The sequence below is a fragment of the Hyperolius riggenbachi genome, chromosome 11, assembly GCF_040937935.1.
Source record: "Hyperolius riggenbachi isolate aHypRig1 chromosome 11, aHypRig1.pri, whole genome shotgun sequence".
Lineage (NCBI taxonomy): Eukaryota > Metazoa > Chordata > Amphibia > Anura > Hyperoliidae > Hyperolius > Hyperolius riggenbachi.
Window position 1 is genome coordinate 249468202 of NC_090656.1, and position 24417 is coordinate 249492618.

At 52.1% G+C, this 24417-nt stretch overlaps 1 protein-coding gene across 4 annotated transcripts in view; it reads left to right on the plus strand.

Moving 5' to 3' along the window:
* TRIM44 (tripartite motif containing 44) overlaps positions 1 to 24417 on the plus strand; it is a 312918-nt gene that overhangs the window by 161559 nt on the left and 126942 nt on the right. For 3 of the 4 annotated variants that reach the window (XM_068261803.1, XM_068261801.1, XM_068261802.1), the window contains one exon: positions 23615 to 23854. In XM_068261803.1, the coding sequence (XP_068117904.1) occupies positions 23615 to 23854 (240 nt within the window). The remainder of the gene's footprint in view (positions 1 to 23614; positions 23855 to 24417) is intronic. The other variant, XM_068261804.1, reaches the window with a different exon arrangement.

Genomic DNA, 24417 nt, shown 5'->3' on the forward strand with positions numbered 1-24417 from the left:
TCGCAGGTATATTCCCACTTCCTCAGGCAGTAAAAAAATAGGAGTACACACAGTACAGTCTCAAGGTCACGATAAGCCCCTCTGTTAAGAATTGATTTTATCCTGTGTGCGCCTCTGTTCTTCGTTACGTTATAACTGATATCCACCCCTGGGGGAGGGGGATACCCCTTTCTTTCTCCTGTCTACAGAGAGTGACTTCCTAATCCTGAGTGAGGACAGGCTAATCTCCTCACCTGCCTGTACAGTGGTTACTTGGAGGTAACCCTGCTTTGTGAGTATATATTATACTCGTGTCATTTACCCAATTGTCAATTCTTTCTATACTGTATTGGGCTCTCCGTTCTCTTTTTACATATAATTAAAGCGTTTTAAACTCTGACAAAATATTCAACAAAAATGTGTTTTCCTACTTTGTATAACCCATACAGTTATCATATGTGCTTTTGTGCACAAGTGTTATAATTCATTTAGAATTATAACCTCCCAAAGTTCAGTTTATTTACTTTGAAAGCTGCTGGTGCATTTTATTCATAACTGTTGTATTTCTATTGTAAATGCGCCCAGTAATGATTTCTGAGCAGTGTTTCACTTCAGGACTCATTAGCAGAAGTTTCTGCACAGCCAGAGAATGTTTACTTAATTGAATCAAGTGAAGAATGTAAGCACAAGATAAGGTTATCACCAGTTCGGAGGCGGGATCTCCCTGCAGGAGAAAAAGTCAGTCCTGTGGTTTAACCCTTTAAATGCTGTTTTACTAAAAAACAACAACATTGTGTTAGTGTATTGTATGCTGTAAATAATCTTTTAGAGTAAAGAAGAAATACTGCTTTATATTCCACTTTAATACTCTTATCACAATGTTGCGGAATTCACAGCATTCAAACCCCTCCAGAAATGATTACTCAGGACACAAAAAATCTAAAGGTTTCCTAGGAAATTTAGGAGTGGAATGTGTAAACATGGGGGGAATGGTAGGGGGATGTGTGATAAAATACCATGGCTTATAAATGTCTCCACCCTACCTGCTATCTCTCTCTCTCTCTCTCTCTCTCTCTCTCTCTCTCTCTCTCTCTCTCTCTCTCTCTCTCTCTCTCTCTCTCTCTCTCTCTCTCTCTCTCTCTCTCTCTCTCTCTCCTCTCTCTCTCTCTCTCCTCTCTCTCTCTCTCTCTCTCTCTCTCTCTCTCTCTCTCTCTCTCTTCTCCTCTCTCTCTCTCTCTCTCTCTCTCTCTCTCTCTCTCTCTCTCTCGTCTCTCGCTCTCTCGCTCTCTCGCTCTCTCGCTCGCTCGCTCGCTCGCTCGCTCGCGCTCTCTCTCATCTCGCGCTCTCTCTCTCTCTCTCTCTCGCTCTCTCAGAATTCTCTGCATTCCACCAATGAGTGCTATAAACACATTTCTGATTGCCGTGACCTCTCCCTGACCCCTCCATCATGTTTCTCTTCCTATCCTTAAAAAATCTGACAATTACCGTCCTTCCATTCTGTCAGTTGAATTTTCATATTCCGGCTCCCGGCAATCTGCTTCTGTTTTTACCAATCTGTGTCCCGTTTTTTTTAAGCCAATTAAAACAAAAAAAAAACATTTTGTTTTCTCGACAGCAGAATTGGCTGCAGTAAAATGCGCCATCAATGGGCGAGTTTTTCCTAATTTCTTAAAGTTTTGTGGAAACTGGCAGTTTGTTTTTTGTTTTGTTTTTTTCTTCTTTTTTAGCGGTTTCGGAGCCCCAGCTAGGAAAGCTCGCAGTCGCTTCCCCCCCCCCCCCCCCCCTCCCGCCATAACCACCTACTAAAAAAATGAAAATGCATAACAAAGGGCAAACGTTTGGCAGCACGGTCGCATAGTGGTTAGCGATCTCGCCTTGCAGCGCTGGGGTACCCAGTTTGAATCCCAGTCAGGGCACTATCTGCAGGGGGTTAGTATGTTCTACCCATGTCTGTGTGGGTTTCCTCCGGGCACTCCGGTTTCCTCCCACATCCCAAAAACATACAGATAAGTTAATTGGCTTCACCCTAAATTGTCCCTAGACTATAATGCATGCACTACACGATACATACAGTACATAGACCCTACTGTATGACTATGGTAGGGATTAGATTGTGAGCTCTTCTGAGAGTAAGTTAGTGACAAGACAATATACTCTGTACAGCGCTGGCGTAATATGTCAGCGCTATAAAAATAAATATACATTTTAAAAAAAAAAAGACGTTTTGAACGTCTCCAAAAAATACGATAATTTATCACTTAACCTCTTGAGGACTGCAGGGCTAAACCCCCCTAATGACCAGGCAATTTTTTAAAAGGCCACTGCAGATTTAAGGCCAAGCTGCAGGGCCGCACAACATGGCACACGAGTGATCCCCCCCCCTTTTCTCCCCACCAACAGAGCTCTCTGTTGGTGGGGTCTGATCGCTCCCCCCCATGTTTATTTTTTTTAAATAAATATTTGTGTTGCTGTTTTAAAAAAAAAAAAACCTCTTCCTTTAAATCCCTTCCCTCCCTCGCTCCCTCCCTCCCCACAGCCGGCCAATTACGGCGATCGGCTGTCATAGGCTTCTGCCTATGAGAGCCGATCGCTCTCTTGTCCCCCAGGGGGACAGCCGTGTCACACGGCTGTCCCAGTGCAGCGCTGCTGCTGATCGCAGCGCTGCACAGAGTAAATAGACGGCGATCACGCCGTCTAACAGTCTCCCCGAGCGGCAACAGCCGCTCGGAGACTGAAGGCGGGGCGGAGCTCCGCCCCCCAAGCAGGAGATGCGCGCGCAGCCTGCGCGCGATCTCCTGCAAAACAGAGCCCCAGGACTTTACGCCAATTGGCGTTAGGCGGTCCTGGGGCTGCCGCCGCGGCCCACGCCTACTGGCGTGACGCGGTCGGCAAGAGGTTAAAGAGAACCTAAACTGAGAGTGATATGGATGTTTCCTTTTAAACAATACCAGTTGCCTGGCAGTCCTGCTGATCTCTTTGGCTGCAGTAGTGGCTGAATCACACACCTGAAACAAGCATGCAGCTAATAAAGTCTGACTTCAGTCAGAGCACCTGATCTGCATGCTTGTTCAGAGGCTGTGGCTAAAAGTATTAGAGACACAGGATCAGCAGGAGAGTCAGGTAACTGGTATTATTTTAAAAGTAAAAATACATATCCTTCTCAGTTTAGGTTCCCTTTAAAGTGAACCAGAGACGAAGCACCCTCCTGTATGTTACATATATATCAGTGGGAACATTAAAGAAAACACCTACCCTGCTCTCTGTTTCATCCTTCACTGCTCAGCCTGCTTGTTATCAGCCCTGATAAAATCCCTGACTGAGCATTCAGTCTGGCTTTGCTCAGGAATCATTATAGCTCAGTCTGTCTTCTCTGTCTTTTCAAGCCCAAGCCTGCCCCCCCCCCCCCCCCCATGGCTCTGCTATAATGACTCGGCTATAATGATTCCTGAGCAAAAGCCAGACTGATTGCTCAGTCCGGGATTTTTATCACAGCTGATAACAGACACTTTTAGCAGTGAGGATGGAACAGAGAGCATGGTAAGTGTTTCTATGTTCATCTAATGTTCCCACTGATATATATGATAAAATACACAAGGGGGCTTCGTCTCTGGTTCCCTTTAAAACTGAGCAATACAACACTGAGTGGCCCAAACAAATCAGAGACACCCCTTATTTCAAAGTAAACCAGTCCAACAGTGATGCAGAGTTGCTTATACAGTATAAGGAATGCTCAGCTCAGCTTCGGACGACGTAGTAATCACAGAAGTTAGAGAACCTTAACTGAAAGGGATATGGATGTTTCCTTTTAAAGGGAACTTAACCTTAGCTGTGCTGGATGGTGTAATGGTTAATGGCTCTGCCTCTGACACAGGAGACCAGGGTTTGAATCTCGGCTCAGTAAGCCAGCACCTATTCAGTAGGAGACCTTGGGCAAGTCTCCCTAACACTGCTACTGCCTATAGAGCGCTCCCTAGTGGCTGCTGCTCTGGCGCTTTGAGTCCGCCAGGAGAAAAGCGCAATATAAATGTTCTGTGTTTGTTTGTTTGCTAAGTAAAAAAAAAAAGACTTTTACTCACCTGGGGCTTCCCTCAGCCCCATGCAGCAGTCCTGTGCCCTCGCAGCCACTCACTAATCCTCTGGTCCCCCGCTGCCAGCTAGTTCTGCTTCTACCAGCCCCCTGCAGCAGTCCTGTGCCCTCGCAGCCCCTCGCTAATCCTCTGGTCCCCCGCTGCCAGCTAGTCCTGCTTCTACCAGCCCCCTGCAGCAGTCCTGTGCCCTCGCAGCCACTCACTAATCCTCTGGTCCCCCGCTGCCAGCTAGTTCTGCTTCTACCAGCCCCCTGCAGCAGTCCTGTGCCCTCGCAGCTACTCACTAATCCTCTGGTCCCCCGCTGCCAGCTAGTTCTGCTTCTACCAGCCCCCTGCAGCCATCCTGTGCCCCTCGCAGCTACTCACTAATCCTCTGGTCCCCCGCTGCCAGCTAGTTCTGCTTCTACCAGCCCCCTGCAGCAGTCCCTGTGCCCTCGCAGCCACTCACTAATCCTCTGGTCCCCCACTGACAGCTAGTCCTGCTTTCTACCACCCCCTGCAGCAGTCCTGTGCCCTCGCAGCTACTCACTAATCCTCTGCTCCCCCGCTGCCAGCTAGTTCTGCTTCTACCAGCCCCCTGCAGCAGTCCTGTGCCCTCGCAGCCACTCACTAATCCTCTGGTCCCCCGCTGCCAGCTAGTTCTGCTTCTACCAGCCCCCCTGCAGCAGTCCTGTGCCCTCGCAGCCACTCACTAATCCTCTGATCCCCACTGCCAGCTAGTTCTGCTTCTACCAGCCCCCTGCAGCAGTCCTGTGCCCTCGCAGCCACTCACTAATCCTCTGGTCCCCCGCTGCCAGCTAGTTCTGCTTCTACCAGCCCCCTGCAGCCATCCTGTGCCCTCGCAGCTACTCACTAATCCTCTGGTCCCCCGCTGCCAGCTAGTTCTGCTTCTACCAGCCCCCTGCAGCAGTCCTGTGCCCTCGCAGCCACTCACTAATCCTCTGGTCCCCCGCTGCCAGCTAGTTCTGCTTCTACCAGCCCCCTGCAGTAGTCCTGTGCCCTCGCAGCTACTCACTAATCCTCTGCTCCCCCGCTGCCAGCTAGTTCTGCTTCTACCAGCCCCCTGCAGCAGTCCTGTGCCCTCGCAGCCACTCACTAATCCTCTGGTCCCCCGCTGCCAGCTAGTTCTGCTTCTACCAGCCCCCTGCAGCCATCCTGTGCCCTCGCAGCTACTCACTAATCCTCTGGTCCCCCGCTGCCAGCTAGTTCTGCTTCTACCAGCCCCCTGCAGCAGTCCTGTGCCCTCGCAGCCACTCACTAATCCTCTGGTCCCCCGCTGCCAGCTAGTTCTGCTTCTACCAGCCCCCTGCAGCAGTCCTGTGCCCTCGCAGCTACTCACTAATCCTCTGGTCCCCCGCTGCCAGCTAGTCCTGCTTCTACCAGCCCCCTGCAGCAGTCCTGTGCCCTCGCAGCCACTCCCTAATCCTCTGGTCCCCTGCTGCCAGCTAGTTCTGCTTCTACCAGCCCCCTGCAGCAGTCCTGTGCCCACGCAGCCACTCACTAATCCTCTGGTCCCCTGCTGCCAGCTAGTTCTGCTTCTACCAGCCCCCTGCAGCAGTCCTGTGCCCTCGCAGCCACTCACTAATCCTCTGGTCCCTCGCTGCCAGCTAGTTCTGCTTCTACCAGCCCCCTGCAGCAGTCCTGTGCCCTCGCAGCCACTCACTAATCCTCTGGTCCCCCGCTGCCAGCTAGTTCTGCTTCTACCAGCCCCCTGCAGCAGTCCTGTGCCCTCGCAGCCACTCACTAATCCTCTGGTCCCCCCGCTGCCAGCTAGTTCTGCTTGTACCAGCCCCCTGCAGCAGTCCTGTGCCCTCGCAGCCACTCACTAATCCTCTGGTCCCCCGCTGCCAGCTAGTTCTGCTTCTACCAGCCCCCTGCAGCAGTCCTGTGCCCTCGCAGCCACTCACTAATCCTCTGGTCCCTTGCTGCCAGCTAGTTCTGCTTCTACCAGCCCCCTGCAGCAGTCCTGTGCCCTCGCAGCCACTCACTAATCCTCTGGTCCCCCGCTGCCAGCTAGTTCTGCTTGTACCAGCCCCCTGCAGCAGTCCTGTGCCCTCGCAGCCACTCACTAATCCTCTGGTCCCCCGCTGCCAGCTAGTTCTGCTTCTACCAGCCCCCTGCAGCAGTCCTGTGCCCTCGCAGCCACTCACTAATCCTCTGCTCCCCCCGCTGCCAGCTAGCTCTGCTTCTACCAGCCCCCTGCAGCAGTCCTGTGCCCTCGCAGCCACTCACTAATCCTCTGGTCCCCCGCTGCCAGCTAGTTCTGCTTCTACCAGCCCCCTGCAGCAGTCCTGTGCCCTCGCAGCCACTCACTAATCCTCTGGTCCCCCGCTGCCAGCTAGTTCTGCTTCTACCAGCCCCCTGCAGCAGTCCTGTGCCCTCGCAGTCACTCACTAATCCTCTGGTCCCCAGCTGCCAGCTAGTTCTGCTTCTACCAGCCCCCTGCAGCAGTCCTGTGCCCTCGCAGCCACTCACTAATCCTCTGCTCCCCCGCTGCCAGCTAGTTCTGCTTCTACCAGCCCCCTGCAGCAGTCCTGTGCCCTCGCAGCCACTCACTAATCCTCTGGTCCCCTGCTGCCAGCTAGTTCTGCTTCTACCAGCCCCCTGCAGCAGTCCTGTGCCCTCGCAGCCACTCACTAATCCTCTGGTTCCCCGCTGCCAGCTAGTTCTGCTTCTACCAGCCCCCTGCAGCAGTCCTGTGCCCTCGCAGCCACTCACTAATCCTCTGGTCCCCCGCTGCCAGCTAGTTCTGCTTGTACCAGCCCCCTGCAGCAGTCCTGTGCCCTCGCAGCCACTCACTAATCCTCTGGTCCCCCGCTGCCAGCTAGTTCTGCTTCTACCAGCCCCCTGCAGCAGTCCTGTGCCCTCGCAGCCACTCACTAATCCTCTGGTCCCCCGCTGCCAGCTAGTTCTGCTTCTACCAGCCCCCTGCAGCAGTCCTGTGCCCTCGCAGCTACTCACTAATCCTCTGGTCCCCTGCTGCCAGCTAGTTCTGCTTCTACCAGCCCCCTGCAGCAGTCCTGTGCCCTCGCAGCCACTCACTAATCCTCTGGTCCCCCGCTGCCAGCTAGTTCTGCTTCTACTAGCCCCCTGCAGCAGTCCTGTGCCCTCGCAGCCACTCACTAATCCTCTGGTCCCCTGCTGCCAGCTAGTTCTGCTTCTACCAGCCCCCTGCAGCAGTCCTGTGCCCTCGCAGCCACTCACTAATCCTCTGGTCCCCCACTGCCAGCTAGTTCTGCTTCTGCCAGCCCCCTGCAGCAGTCCTGTGCCCTCGCAGCCACTCACTAATCCTCTGGTCCCCCGCTGCCAGCTAGTTCTGCTTCTACCAGCCCCCTGCAGCAGTCCTGTGCCCTCGCAGCCGCTCACTAATCCTCTGGTCCCCCGCTGCCAGCTAGTTCTGCTTCTACCAGCCCCCTGCAGCAGTCCTGTGCCCTCGCAGCCACTCACTAATCCTCTGGTCCCCCGCTGCCAGCTAGTTCTGCTTCTACCAGCCCCCTGCAGCAGTCCTGTGCCCTCGCAGCCGCTCACTAATCCTCTGGTCCCCCGCTGCCAGCTAGTCCTGCTTCTACCAGCCCCATGCAGCAGTCCTGTGCCCTCGCAGCCACTCACTAATCCTCTAGTCCCCCGCTGCCAGCTAGTTCTGCTTCTACCAGCCCCATGCAGCAGTCCTGTGCCCTCGCAGCCACTCACTAATCCTCTGGTCCCCCGCTGCCAGCTAGTTCTGCTTCTACCAGCCCCCTGCAGCCATCCTGTGCCCTCGCAGCCACTCACTAATCCTCTGGTCCCCCGCTGCCAGCTAGTTCTGCTTCTACCAGCCCCCTGCAGCAGTCCTGTGCCCTCGCAGCCACTCACTAATCCTCTGCTCCCCCGCTGCCAGCTAGTCCTGCTTCTACCAGCCCCCTGCAGCAGTCCTCGCAGCCACTCACTAATCCTCTGGTCCCCCGCTGCCAGCTAGTCCTGCTTCTACCAGCCCCCTGCAGCAGTCCTCGCAGCCACTCACTAATCCTCTGGTCCCCCGCTGCCAGCTAGCTCTGCTTCTACCAGCCCCCTGCAGCAGTCCTGTGCCCTCGCAGCCACTCACTAATCCTCTGGTCCCCCGCTGCCAGCTAGTTCTGCTTCTACCAGCCCCCTGCAGCAGTCCTGTGCCCTCGCAGCCACTCACTAATCCTCCGGTCCCCCGCTGCCAGCTAGTTCTGCTTCTACCAGCCCCCTGCAGCAGTCCTGTGCCCTCACAGCCACTCACTAATCCTCTGGTCCCCCGCTGCCAGCTAGTTTCGTTTTTGCCGACAGGCCCGTCAGGACTGGCCACGTAGCTTTTTCCACATTCCCCGTTCAAAGATACGCTTTGCTGCATTACCTATGCGTAGATATGTGGCAACGTGTATTTTTGTACGCGTTGCGGCCGCAATAGCGCTAATTACAGTCTGGAATGCGGAAAAAGCTACGCGTGGCCAGTCCTGACGGGTAGAGTTGGGCCGAACCTCCGATTTTCGGTTCGCGAACCGGGTTCGCGAACTTTCGCGAAAGGTTCGGTTCGCGTTAAAGTTCGCGAACCGCAATAGACTTCAATGGGGATGCGAACTTTGAAAAAAAAAATTAATTATGCTGGCCACAAAAGTGATGGAAAAGATGTTTCAAGGGGTCTAACACCTGGAGGGGGGGATGGCGGAGTGGGATACATGCCAAAAGTCCCCGGGAAAAATCTGGATTTGACGCAAAGCAGCGTTTTAAGGGCAGAAATCACATTGAATGTTAAATGACAGGCCTAAAGTGCTTTCAAACATCTTGCATGTGTATACATCAATCAGGTAGTGTAATTAAGGTACTGCTTCACACTGACGCACCAAACTCATCGTGTAACGCACCGCAAACAGCTGTTTGTGTAGTGACGGCCGTGCTGGACTGGTGCGCACCATGGCGAGAGTGCAGGTTTTGGTGGCTTTACAACCCATATGGTCAGTCACCTGGCTGATGTAGCTGAATGACAGAACAGTGACTGTCCAGCTGATCAAATTTGGTCTGACCACAATGAGGCAACGACCTTATTATCGTGGGTGTGCCCCCCGAGACACTCATCTAGGCGCCGGTCATTGCTCCATTGTGATACGCAAGCCCCTTCACCACGGCAAGGTAATGATCACGAAGGGGAATGGGCGCATGTTCATGCCTTTTCTTTTGTTGTTGCAGCTGCCCGCAGTGCAGCCAGAAAAATTAGGCAGTCATGTACACGCACCCGAAAAATTATTACAGCGGCCGCTGCTAGCAGCGGCCTAAAAAATTCAGCAATCCGCCTGGAGTCCCGGACCCTGTTGGTGGTGGCGGAGAAGGTAGTGAAGCGGCCTGCAGGCAGACATGCTGTGTGGAGGGACTGGGAGCGACTTAGTCTTCTTGGGGCAGGCCAGGCAGCCAGTCACACGGCGTGCAGGCAGAGATGCTGTATGTGCGGGGACTGACTTAGTCTTGGGGCGGGCAGCAGCCCTCCGGGATCCATGCCTCATTCATTTTTATAAAGGTGAGGTACTTAACACTTTTGTGACTTAGGCGACTTCTCTTCTCTGTGACAATGCCTCCAGCTGCGCTGAAGGTCCTTTCTGAGAGGACGCTTGCGGCAGGGCAGGAGAGAAGTTGGATGGCAAATTGGGACAGCTCTGGCCACAGGTCAAGCCTGCGCACCCAGTAGTTCAAGGGTTCCTCATCGCTGTTCACAGCAGTGTCTACATCCACACTTAAGGCCAGGTAGTCGGCTACCTGCCGTTCCAGGCGTTGGTGGAGGGTGGATCCGGAAGGGCTACGGCGAGGCGTTGGACTAAAGAACGTCCGCATGTCCGACATCACCATGAGATCGCTGGAGCGTCCTGTCTTTGACTGCGTGGACACGGGAGGAGGATTAGTGGCAGTGGTACCTTGCTGGCGTTGTGCCGTCACATCACCCTTAAAGGCATTGTAAAGCATAGTTGACAGCTGGTTCTGCATGTGCTGCATCCTTTCCACCTTCCGGTGAGTTGGTAACAGGTCCGCCACTTTGTGCCTGTACCGAGGGTCTAGTAGTGTGGCCACCCAGTACAGCTCATTCCCCTTGAGGTTTTTTATACGGGGGTCCCTCAACAGGCAGGACAGCATAAAAGACGACATCTGCACAAAGTCGGATCCAGTACCCTCCATCTCCTCTTGCTCTTCCTCAGTGACGTCAGGTAAGTCAACCTCCTCCCCCCAGCCGCGAACAATACCACGGGAAGGTTGCGCAGCACAAGCCCCCTGCGACGCCTGCTGCGGTTGTTCTCCTGCCGCTGTCCCCTCCTCCTCCTCCTCCTCCCCCAAAGAAACACCTTGCTCATCATCCTCTGAGTCTGACTCATCTTCTGCACATGACCTCTCTTCTTCCTCCTCCTCCCCCCTCTGTGCTGCCGCAGGTGTTGAGGAAACAGCTGGGTCTGATGAAAATTGGTCCCATGCCTGTTCCTGCCGTAACGGTTCCTGGTCACGCTCATTCGCAGCTTCATCCGCCACTCTACGCACAGCACGCTCCAAGAAGTACGCGTAGGGAATTAAGTCGCTGATGGTGCCCTCACTGCGGCTCACCAGGTTGGTCACCTCCTCAAACGGCCGCATGAGCCTGCATGCATTTTTCATCATTGTCCAGTTGTCGGGCCAGAACATCCCCATCTTCCCAGACTGTTTCGTTCTACTCCAGTTGTAGAGGTACTGGGTGACGGCTTTCTTCTGTTCTAGCAGGCGGGAGAACATGAGGAGGGTCGAGTTCCAGCGAGTGGGGCTATCGCAAATGAGGCGTCTCACCGGCATGTTGTTTTTACGCTGAATTTCTGCAAATCGTGCCATGGCTGTGTAAGAGCGCCTCAAATGCCCACAGAACTTCCTGGCCTGCTTCAGGACATCCGCTAAGCCAGGGTACTTTGCCACAAATCTTTGAACCACCAGATTCATGACATGTGCCATGCAGGGTATGTGTGTCAGCTTCCCCATATGCAAAGCGGCAAGCAGATTGCTGCCGTTGTCGCACACCACGTTGCCTATCTCCAGGTGGTGCGGGGTCAGCCACTCATCCACCTGTTTCTTAAGAGCAGCCAGGAGAGCTGCTCCAGTGTGACTCTCCGCTTTGAGACAAGCCATGTCTAAGATGGCGTGACACCGTCGTACCTGGCATGCAGCATAGGCCCTGCGGAGCTGGGGCTGTGTAGCTGGAGAGGAGAACTGCCACTCAGCCAAGGAGGAGGAGGAGGACAGCGAAGAGCATGTAGCAGGAGGAGAGGAGGTGGCAGGAGGCCTGCCTGCAAGCCGTGGAGGTGTCACAATTTGGTCCGCCGCTTTCTGCTTGCCATCGTTCACCACCAGGTTCACCCAATGGGCTGTGTAGGTAATGTAGCGGCCCTGCCCGTGCTTGGCAGACCAGGCATCCGTGGTCAGGTGTACCCTTGACCCAACGCTCTTCGCAAGAGATGACACCACTTGCCTCTCAACTTCACGGTGCAGTTGGGGTATGGCCTTTCTGGAAAAATAAGTGCGGCCTGGCATCTTCCACTGCGGTGTTCCGATGGCCACAAATTTACGGAAGGCCTCAGAGTCCACCAGCCGGTATGGTAACAGCTGGCGAGCTAACAGTTCCGCCACGCCAGCTGTCAGACGCCGGGCAAGGGGGTGACTGGCCAAAAGTGGCTTCTTCCGCTCAAACATTTCCTTCACGGACACCTGACTGCTGCTGTGGGCAGAGGAGCAGGAACCGCTCAAGGGCAGAGGCGGAGTGGAGGAGGGTGCCTGTGAAGGTGCAAGGGAGAGAGCGGCATAAGCAGATGATGCACCTGAAGGAGGAAGAGGAGAAGGAGGGTGACTTTGCTTTTGTGTGCTGCTGCTGCTTTTGCTCAGGTGGCCATCCCATTGCTGTTTGTGCCTTTTCTGCAGGTGCCTTCGTAAGGCACTTGTCCCTACGTGAGTGTTGGCCTTTCCACGGCTCAATTTTTGTTGGCAGAGCGAACAGATGGCTTTGGTCCGATCTGAGGCACACACATTAAAAAATTTCCACACCGCTGAGCCACCCTGGGATGTGGGCACCTCAGCAGCTGATGCTGAAGGGCAAGTTGGCTGGCTGTACATAGGTGGCGAATCTGGCGATACATGGTGCCGGACTCTGCCACCAGCTGTTTCTGACGAAGAGCTGCCCCAGCTTCTTTCAGCAACTTCTATCCTCCTACTACTCTCTGACTCCCCCTCTGAACTGTCCCCCTCTTCATCTCCTCTATTGGGAACATACAGAGGATCCCTATCATCGTCATCATCGTAATCATCCTGCCCAGCTTCGCTTGCCTCAGAAAAATCCAAATGTGTAGGTCCTTCATCCTCCTTACACGTTACATCCATAGTGTTGTCGCGTAACGCAGACATATGAGCTGGTGAAAATTCATCTGGCTGTAATAATGGCTGTGCATCAGTGATTTCACCACCACTAAATAATTCTTGCGAAGTGTCAAATGCAGCGGAAGTGGTGCTAGTAGTAGCGCTGGTGGCTGAGCAAGATGAGGTGTTCTGTGTCGCTAAATACTCAACCACGTCCTGACAATCTTGGGAGGTGATGGGACGTGCCTTCTTCCGAGCACTGTACTGTGGGCCAGGTCCACACGAAATTACATTTACACGACCTCGCGCAGACCTGCCGGGTGGCCTTCCTCTGCCTCTGCCACTACCTCTTCCTCTTCCTCTACCTGTTTTGTCCATATCGGGTATGCACGGAGTGGTATATCACACTGCGTGCACTCACGTAGGTAGGTGGGTTCACTTAACTGCACAGGTATGCGCACTGATGCGGTGGGTTCACTGAACAGTACAGGTATACAGTGGCGGGTTCACTGAACACAACAGGTATGCAGTGGCGTGTTCACTAAACAGGTATACAGTGGCAGGTCCACTGAACAGAACAGGTATACAGTGGCAGGTCCACTGAACAGAACAGGTATACAGTGGCGGGTCCACTGAACAGAACAGGTATACAGTGGCGGGTTCACAGAACAGGTATGCAGTGGCAGGTTCACTGAACACAACAGGTATGCAGTGGCGTGTTCACTAAACAGGTATACAGTGGCAGGTCCACTGAACAGAACAGGTATACAGTGGCGGGTTCACAGAACAGGTATACAGTGGCGGGTCCACTGAACAGAACAGGTATACAGTGGCGGGTTCACAGAACAGGTATGCAGTGGCAGGTTCACTGAACACAACAGGTATGCAGTGGCGTGTTCACTAAACAGGTATACAGTGGCAGGTCCACTGAACAGAACAGGTATACAGTGGCGGGTTCACAGAACAGGTATACAGTGGCGGGTCCACTGAACAGAACAGGTATACAGTGGCGGGTTCACAGAACAGGTATACAGTGGCGGGTCCACTGAACAGAACAGGTATACAGTGGCGGGTTCACAGAACAGGTATACAGTGGCGGGTCCACTGAACAGAACAGGTATACAGTGGCGGGTTCACAGAACAGGTATACAGTGGCAGGATCACTGAACAGGTATGCAGTGGCAGGATCACAGTACAGGTATGCAGTGGGCTGAGGGCTCACTGAACAGAACAGGTATGCTGTGGCAGGATCACTGAACAGCTATGCAGTGGCAGGATCACAGTACAGGTATGCAGTGGGCTGAGGGCTCACTGAACAGAACAGGTATGCTGTGGCAGGATCACTGAACAGGTATGCAGTGGCAGGATCACAGTACAGGTATGCAGTGGGCTGAGGGCTCACTGAACAGAACAGGTATGCTGTGGCAGGATCACTGAACAGGTATGCAGTGGCAGTATCACAGTACAGGTATGCAGTGGGCTGAGGGCTCACTGAACAGAACAGGTATGCTGTGGCAGGATCACTGAACAGGTATGCAGTGGCAGGATCACAGTACAGGTATGCAGTGGGCTGAGGGCTCACTGAACAGAACAGGTATGCTGTGGCAGGATCACTGAACAGGTATGCAGTGGCAGGATCACAGTACAGGTATGCAGTGGGCTGAGGGCTCACTGAACAGAACAGGTATGCTGTGGCAGGATCACTGAACAGGTATGCAGTGGCAGGATCACAGTACAGGTATGCAGTGGGCTGAGGGCTCACTGAACAGAACAGGTATGCTGTGGCAGGATCACTGAACAGGTATGCAGTGGCAGGATCACAGTACAGGTATGCAGTGGGCTGGGGGCTCACTGAACAGAACAGGTATGCTGTGGCAGGATCACTGAACAGCTATGCAGTGGCAGGATCACAGTACAGGTATGCAGTGGGCTGAGGGCTCACTGAACAGAACAGGTATGCTGTGGCAGGATCACTGAACAGCTATGCAGTGGCAGGATCACAGTACAGGTATGCAGTGGGCTGAGGGCTCACTGAACAGAACAGGTATGCTGTGGCAGGATCACTGAACAGGTATGCAGTGGCAGGATCACAGTACAGGTATGCAGTGGGCTGAGGGCTCACTGAACAGAACAGGTATGCTGTGGCAGGATCACTGAACAGGTATGCAGTGGCAGGATCACAGTACAGGTATGCAGTGGGCTGGGGGCTCACTGAACAGAACAGGTATGCTGTGGCAGGATCACTGAACAGCTATGCAGTGGCAGGATCACAGTACAGGTATGCAGTGGGCTGAGGGCTCACTGAACAGAACAGGTATGCTGTGGCAGGATCACTGAACAGGTATGCAGTGGCAGGATCACAGTACAGGTATGCAGTGGGCTGAGGGCTCACTGAACAGAACAGGTATGCTGTGGCAGGATCACTGAACAGCTATGCAGTGGCAGGATCACAGTACAGGTATGCAGTGGGCTGAGGGCTCACTGAACAGAACAGGTATGCTGTGGCAGGATCACTGAACAGGTATGCAGTGGCAGTATCACAGTACAGGTATGCAGTGGGCTGAGGGCTCACTGAACTGAACAGGTATGCTGTGGCAGGATCACTGAACAGGTATGCAGTGGCAGGATCACAGTACAGGTATGCAGTGGGCTGAGGGCTCACTGAACAGAACAGGTATGCTGTGGCAGGATCACTGAACAGCTATGCAGTGGCAGGATCACAGTACAGGTATGCAGTGGGCTGAGGGCTCACTGAACAGAACAGGTATGCTGTGGCAGGATCACTGAACAGGTATGCAGTGGCAGGATCACAGTACAGGTATGCAGTGGGCTGAGGGCTCACTGAACAGAACAGGTATGCTGTGGCAGGATCACTGAACAGGTATGCAGTGGCAGGATCACAGTACAGGTATGCAGTGGGCTGGGGGCTCACTGAACAGAACAGGTATGCTGTGGCAGGATCACTGAACAGCTATGCAGTGGCAGGATCACAGTACAGGTATGCAGTGGGCTGAGGGCTCACTGAACAGAACAGGTATGCTGTGGCAGGATCACTGAACAGCTATGCAGTGGCAGGATCACAGTACAGGTATGCAGTGGGCTGAGGGCTTACTGAACAGAACAGGTATGCTGTGGCAGGATCACTGAACAGGTATGCAGTGGCAGTATCACAGTACAGGTATGCAGTGGGCTGAGGGCTCACTGAACAGAACAGGTATGCTGTGGCAGGATCACTGAACAGGTATGCAGTGGCAGGATCACAGTACAGGTATGCAGTGGGCTGAGGGCTCACTGAACAGAACAGGTATGCCGTGGCAGGATCACTGAACAGCTATGCAGTGGCAGGATCACAGTACAGGTATGCAGTGGGCTGAGGGCTCACTGAACAGAACAGGTATGCTGTGGCAGGATCACTGAACAGGTATGCAGTGGCAGGATCACAGTACAGGTATGCAGTGGGCTGAGGGCTCACTGAACAGAACAGGTATGCTGTGGCAGGATCACTGAACAGGTATGCAGTGGCAGGATCACAGTACAGGTATGCAGTGGGCTGGGGGCTCACTGAACAGAACAGGTATGCTGTGGCAGGATCACTGAACAGCTATGCAGTGGCAGGATCACAGTACAGGTATGCAGTGGGCTGAGGGCTCACTGAACAGAACAGGTATGCTGTGGCAGGATCACTGAACAGGTATGCAGTGGCAGGATCACAGTACAGGTATGCAGTGGGCTGAGGGCTCACTGAACAGAACAGGTATGCTGTGGCAGGATCACTGAACAGCTATGCAGTGGCAGGATCACAGTACAGGTATGCAGTGGGCTGAGGGCTCACTGAACAGAACAGGTATGCTGTGGCAGGATCACTGAACAGGTATGCAGTGGCAGGATCACAGTACAGGTATGCAGTGGGCTGAGGGCTCACTGAACAGAACAGGTATGCTGTGGCAGGATCACTGAACAGGTATGCAGTGGCAGGATCACAGTACAGGTATGCAGTGGGCTGGGGGCTCACTGAACAGAACAGGTATGCTGTGGCAGGATCACTGAACAGCTATGCAGTGGCAGGATCACAGTACAGGTATGCAGTGGGCTGAGGGCTCACTGAACAGAACAGGTATGCTGTGGCAGGATCACTGAACAGCTATGCAGTGGCAGGATCACAGTACAGGTATGCAGTGGGCTGAGGGCTCACTGAACAGAACAGGTATGCTGTGGCAGGATCACTGAACAGGTATGCAGTGGCAGGATCACAGTACAGGTATGCAGTGGGCTGAGGGCTCACTGAACAGAACAGGTATGCTGTGGCAGGATCACTGAACAGGTATGCAGTGGCAGTATCACAGTACAGGTATGCAGTGGGCTGAGGGCTCACTGAACAGAACAGGTATGCTGTGGCAGGATCACTGAACAGGTATGCAGTGGCAGGATCACAGTACAGGTATGCAGTGGGCTGAGGGCTCACTGAACAGAACAGGTATGCTGTGGCAGGATCACTGAACAGCTATGCAGTGGCAGGATCACAGTACAGGTATGCAGTGGGCTGAGGGCTCACTGAACAGAACAGGTATGCTGTGGCAGGATCACTGAACAGGTATGCAGTGGCAGGATCACAGTACAGGTATGCAGTGGGCTGAGGGCTCACTGAACAGAACAGGTATGCTGTGGCAGGATCACTGAACAGGTATGCAGTGGCAGGATCACAGTACAGGTATGCAGTGGGCTGGGGGCTCACTGAACAGAACAGGTATGCTGTGGCAGGATCACTGAACAGCTATGCAGTGGCAGGATCACAGTACAGGTATGCAGTGGGCTGAGGGCTCACTGAACAGAACAGGTATGCTGTGGCAGGATCACTGAACAGGTATGCAGTGGCAGGATCACAGTACAGGTATGCAGTGGGCTGAGGGCTCACTGAACAGAACAGGTATGCTGTGGCAGGATCACTGAACAGCTATGCAGTGGCAGGATCACAGTACAGGTATGCAGTGGGCTGAGGGCTCACTGAACAGAACAGGTATGCTGTGGCAGGATCACTGAACAGGTATGCAGTGGCAGTATCACAGTACAGGTATGCAGTGGGCTGAGGGCTCACTGAACAGAACAGGTATGCTGTGGCAGGATCACTGAACAGGTATGCAGTGGCAGGATCACAGTACAGGTATGCAGTGGGCTGAGGGCTCACTGAACAGAACAGGTATGCTGTGGCAGGATCACTGAACAGCTATGCAGTGGCAGGATCACAGTACAGGTATGCAGTGGGCTGAGGGCTCACTGAACAGAACAGGTATGCTGTGGCAGGATCACTGAACAGGTATGCAGTGGCAGGATCACAGTACAGGTATGCAGTGGGCTGAGGGCTCACTGAACAGAACAGGTATGCTGTGGCAGGATCACTGAACAGGTATGCAGTGGCAGGATCACAGTACAGGTATGCAGTGGGCTGGGGGCTCACTGAACAGAACAGGTATGCTGTGGCAGGATCACTGAACAGCTATGCAGTGGCAGGATCACAGTACAGGTATGCAGTGGGCTGAGGGCTCACTGAACAGAACAGGTATGCTGTGGCAGGATCACTGAACAGGTATGCAGTGGCAGGATCACAGTACAGGTATGCAGTGGGCTGAGGGCTCACTGAACAGAACAGGTATGCTGTGGCAGGATCACTGAACAGGTATGCAGTGGCAGTATCACAGTACAGGTATGCAGTGGGCTGAGGGCTCACTGAACAGAACAGGTATGCTGTGGCAGGATCACTGAACAGGTATGCAGTGGCAGGATCACAGTACAGGTATGCAGTGGGCTGAGGGCTCACTGAACAGAACAGGTATGCTGTGGCAGGATCACTGAACAGCTATGCAGTGGCAGGATCACAGTACAGGTATGCAGTGGGCTGAGGGCTCACTGAACAGAACAGGTATGCTGTGGCAGGATCACTGAACAGGTATGCAGTGGCAGGATCACAGTACAGGTATGCAGTGGGCTGAGGGCTCACTGAACAGAACAGGTATGCTGTGGCAGGATCACTGAACAGGTATGCAGTGGCAGGATCACAGTACAGGTATGCAGTGGGCTGGGGGCTCACTGAACAGAACAGGTATGCTGTGGCAGGATCACTGAACAGCTATGCAGTGGCAGGATCACAGTACAGGTATGCAGTGGGCTGAGGGCTCACTGAACAGAACAGGTATGCTGTGGCAGGATCACTGAACAGGTATGCAGTGGCAGGATCACAGTACAGGTATGCAGTGGGCTGAGGGCTCACTGAACAGAACAGGTATGCTGTGGCAGGATCACTGAACAGCTATGCAGTGGCAGGATCACAGTACAGGTATGCAGTGGGCTGAGGGCTCACTGAACAGAACAGGTATGCTGTGGCAGGATCACTGAACAGCTATGCAGTGGCAGGATCACAGTACAGGTATGCAGTGGGCTGAGGGCTCACTGAACAGAACAGGTATGCAGCCAGGAAGAAGTTAAGCCTAACTAATCTTTCCCTGAGAGACAGTCTGCAGCAGCTCGCCCTACTCTGACTAATGCAGGCACACGAGTGGCCGTAATGGCCGCCGCTGCCTGCCTTATATAAGGGGGGGTGGGGCTCCAGGGGCTAGTGTAGCCTAATTGGCTACACTGGGCCTGCTGACTGTGATGTAGAGGGTCAAAGTTGACCCTCAGGTGCATTATGGGGCGAACCGAACTTCTTCCGCAAAAGGTTCGCGTGCGGTACCCGCACGCGAACCACCTAAGTTCGCGCGAACCCCGTTCGCCGGCGAACCGTTCGGCCCAACTCTACTGACGGGCCTGATGGCAAAAACGAAACTAGCTGGCAGCGGGGGACCAGAGGATTAGTGAGTGGCTGCGAGGGCACCAGACTGCTACAGAGGGCTGAGGGAAGCCCCAGGTGAGTAAAAGTGTTTTTTTTTTTTTTTTACTTAAAGAGACTCCGTGACAAAAATTGCATCCTGTTTTTTTATCATCCTACAAGTTCCAAAAGCTATTCTAATGTGTTCTGGCTTACTGCAGCACTTTCTGCTATCACAGTCTCTGTAATAAATCAAATTATCTCTCTCTTGTCAGACTTGTCAGCCTGTGTCTGGAAGGCTGCCAAGTTCTTCAGTGTTGTGGTTCTGTAAAGCATCTCCCCCCTCCTGGCCCCTCTCTGCACACTGCCTGTGTGTTATTTAGATTAGTGCAGCTTCTCTCTGCTCTATTATCTTTTACAAGCTGGATAAATCCTCCTCTGAGCTGGCTGGCCTTTCACATACTGAGGAATTACATACAGGCAGAGCTGTCTGCACTCTGCTGGAAGAAACAGCCTGACACTTCAGTGGAAGATAGCTGCAGGGGGAAAGAAACACACAAATGATCTCTTGAGATTCAGAAGTAAGGCTGTATACAGCCTGCTTGTGTATGGATGTATTTTCTATGTGTGGACATACTGTACATCAACCTACTTCCTGTTTTGGTGGCCATTTTGTTTGTTTATAAACAAACTTTTTAAAACTATTTTTAACCACTTTTAATGTGGCGAGGAGCGGCGAAATTGTGACAGAGGGTAATAGGAGATGTCCCCTAACGCACTGGTATGTTTTTTGGTGCGATTTTAACAATACAGATTCTCTTTAAGGTTCACTTTAAACAATACCAGTTTCCTGGCAGTCCTGCCGATCTCTTTGGCTGCAGTAGTGGCTGAATCACACACCTGAAACAAGCATGCAGCTAATCCAGTCTGACTTCAGTCAGAGCACCTGATCTGCATGCTTGTTCAGGGGCTGTGGCTAAAAGTATTAGAGACATAGGATCAGCAGGGGAGTCGGGCAGCTGGCATAATTTTAAAAGGAAAAATCCATATTCTTCTCAGTTTAGGTTCCCTTTAAAGTAAAAAAGGGTAAGATGAAAGAATTAAGTACCGGTATCTTTGAACCAAGGATGATCGATGCAAGAAGAGCTGGTGAAATCTCTGAAACTATGATTATTTTAGGAGCTTCTCGCTCAAAAGTATCTCGGGTGTTTAGAGAGCGGCAGTTGAGAAAAGAAAACTTCAAGCGATCAGGACTATTCTGGTCGAAAAAGGCCGGTGGACGAGAGAGGTGAAAGGCGAGTAGCACGCATAGTCTGCAGCAACAGAAGGTACCCAACACGAGAAGTTACAGCTGAATTCAATGCAGGTGCGTCACAAACCATATCCCAACACACAACAACTGACTGACTTTGCAAAGGATGGGCTTTAGCAGCAGGAGACCATCAAGAGTGCCTTTGGCATTACAGAAAAATAGGAAAGGACGCCTGTTGTGGGCTCTTGCCACCGTACTTGATCGGTCTCAAATTATTGGTTTGAGGAACATCAATCAGAGTTTAACCTGCTTCCATTTAACTTCAATCCTATTGAGTCTTTGTGGGATGAAGTCGAAAGGTCTCTTCACAGCCTGGAAACGCCACCATCCAATCTGACCCAACTTAGAGCTGCCATTATGTCAACATGGGCCAACATTCCTCAGCAACGGTATCAGCATCTTGTGGAGTCCATGGCAAGAAGAATATGGGCTGTGATCCGAGCTAAAGGTGGACCAACTCCTTATTAGAGGGGGTCTCTCATTTTCTTGGCCACTCCGTGTACATACTCGTTACTTAAAGAGAGTCTGAAGCGAGAATAAATCTCGCTTCAGACCTCATAGATAGCAGGGGCATGTGTGCCCCTGCTAAACCGCCGCTATCCCGCGGCTTAACGGGGGTCCCTTCACCCCCAAACCCTCTCCGTGCAGCAGGGGAGCGCTTCCGCATTGGGGCAGGGCTAACCGCCGCAGCCCTGCCCCACGCCCGTACCTCTGCCTCTCCCCCACCCCTCTGTCTTCCTTCACTGAGAGGGGCGGGGGAGAGGCGGCGATGCGCGTCTGATACATGCGACTAGAGGCAGGGCTGCAGCCCTTAGCCCTGCCTCCAGGAAGAGCAAAATTTACGACCAAGTTGGTCGTTGATTTTGCAGGGGGGGTTGGGGGTGAAGGGACCCCCGTTTACCCGCGGGATAGCGGCGTTTTAGCAGGGGCACACATGCCCTTGCTAACTATGAGCTCTGAAGCGAGAATTATTCTCGCTTCAGAGTCTCTTTAAGTCATCCGCTAATGAGCACCTGTCCCCACTGCATGCCCTCAAATCCAATTTTTGGGCCACACAAGTTGGATGTGATAAGGAAAATGCAGCCAGGGACACTGGTTTTCTCACAACCCATATTACGGTTCCTACTAGTGGGGTGTGGCTCTTGCCGAGTCCCAAGCAAGCACCCTGCGTGCACGATTTTGGTGTGATTGCAGCTCCCCTTTATTCAGTGCAATCAGAAGGGATTCAGTTGTGATGGCTAGGACTTTCAGATTGGTTTGATGGCAAAATAATGTGTTACGACATTTAATTTCCAATTGTATTTATCTGGTTGCCCGGGCGATTGTACCACCATCAATGGGCACCTTTAGAAGGTCATTGGCAGAGCAGGATCATCCACCAGGCAACCTAAGCAGTTGCCTGGGGCCTCCTGGTTGTCAAGGGGCCCACCTGCCATCTCTTCGACTTCTCTTCACTTCAGCTTACCAAAAGAACCACAAATCTACTACCTTGCCTAGGGCCCCGTTACATCTGAATTCATCTCTGGTCATTGGCGTTGTGCGGAGGCTTATGTGTGATGTTGAAAATATCGGTCAGACAGGAAGTGAAGTAATATAAAATGACCGGCGTCCAAATCCTGAACCTGTGAGGAGATTACGGTCTCAACTCACAAAGCATTACCGCATTCGGTAAAGCAGAAAACATCTGATGTTACCGAATACTTTGTGAATTCACTAAGGCCTGGAACCTACTAGAAATCGCGGCAGCAATGTGTGCAGCGATTCCTCAGGCAATTGCGCTCACCTTTTCCGGCGCTTAGAAGAGCTGCACAGTAATCTGTGCAACTCTTCCGATTACCGATTTGCCTTTTTTTTTTTTTTGTTAAATACACTTTATTTACCAGGAGTCTGGCTTCTGTCCATATCCCCCGCCCCAAAAGGAAGAAGTCGTAGACGCAGACGTAGAAGCGCCTGTGACCTCTTCTGCTAGGAAGTAATCCGGACATCCAGCCCCCCCCCCCCCCCCCCCCCCGTTAAGTATAAATAACTTTATTTACATAGCTCACCTCCTAAATTGCTGCAAAATCAATTTTCAAAGGTAAATTACCAACTTGTGCAGTAAATACCACAGTGAATGTCAATTCACTGAGATTATCACATGTGGTAACGTAAGTGAGATGTCCGGTGTCTCCAGCCTGGAGCTGTCAGTAACAATCAGCCATTCGGTCCGGAAGGTTATAGAAGGGAGGAAACAGAGCACAGAAAAGGGGAGAACTAATTACTGTATTTTTGGGAAAAAAGTGGGGGGAAAAAGTCACTGCGTCTTATAGTCCAAATGCAGGGAGTTCCTGACTTGTGAATGCCTGCCAATACCAACCTCCAACCCGCCACCATGTCAGGGACTCCCTGTACTGTGCCCGTGCAGAGGAGGACACAGGGGGACAAACAGAGGATAAAAAAGGGGCATAGAGGAGGACACATGGGGGACATGGAGATATATATCTCTATCTATATATATATATATATATATATATATATATATATATATATATATATATATATATATATATATATATATATATATATATATATATATATATATATATATATATATATATATATATATATATATATATATATATATATATATATATATATATATATATATATATATATATATATATATATATATCTCTATCTATCCAACTTGGATCAGCTCAAAACCATTAGTATCTTATTTGCCATATTTACTTCATAATAATATTGTGAAATTAGGGACATTTTATTATTAACTCTATTTTCCTGTGTAGTGTACAGTATTGTTTGGACTATAAGACGTATATGGATAGATAGATAGATACATACACACATGCACATATATATATATATGTCTTATAGTCCAAACAATACTGTACACTACACAGGAAAATAAAGTTAATAATAAAATTTCCCTAATTTCACAATATTATTATGAAGTATCGTAATTATGGTAAATAAGATACTAATGGTTTTGAGCTGATCCAAGTTGGCCCTCCGGTAATCGCCCACCAGGGCAGCGAACGTCTGTTTTGGCATCGAGTGTCTCACCGCCTCTCCTCCCGTATCTTGCAGATCACACGGAACGAGCTGAAGACCTTCATCCAGAAGGAGTTTGACCACCTGAAGCAGCTGGTGAACGAGGAGGAGGTGAAAGCCCTGCATTTTGTAGACCTCCAGGAGGCCGTGGCCTCAGCCCATGTGACCGAGGTCCTGGCTGAGCTCAATGTCCACATGACCAAGCTGACGATGGAAATGGCCGAGATCACTCGCCAGCTGAGCAGCTTCAACGAACTGGTAAATCAGAGACCTGAGGTAATCTGTGCTGAGCGCCCTCTCCTCAGTCATGTGTCTGCATGATGTCATGTGTCTTCCTGTCTGTGTGGTGACTGATGATGACACACGCAACATGGCTGCCAACTCACACACCAACATGTCTGCCAACACACACACCAACATGTCTGCCTACACACACACCAACATGTCTGCCTACACACACACCAACATGGCTGCCAACACACACACCAACATGGCTGCCAACACACACACCAACATGTCTGCCTACACACACACCAACATGGCTGCCAACACACACACCAACATGGCTGCCAACACACACACACCAACATGGCTGCCTACACACACACCAACATGGCTGCCAACACACACACACCAACATGGCTGCCTACACACACACCAACATGGCTGCCTACACACACACCAACATGGCTGCCAACACACACACACCAACATGTCTGCCAACACACACACCAACATGTCTGCCTACACACACACACCAACATGGCTGCCAACACACACACCAACATGGCTGCCAACACACACACCAACATGGCTGCCTACACACACACCAACATGGC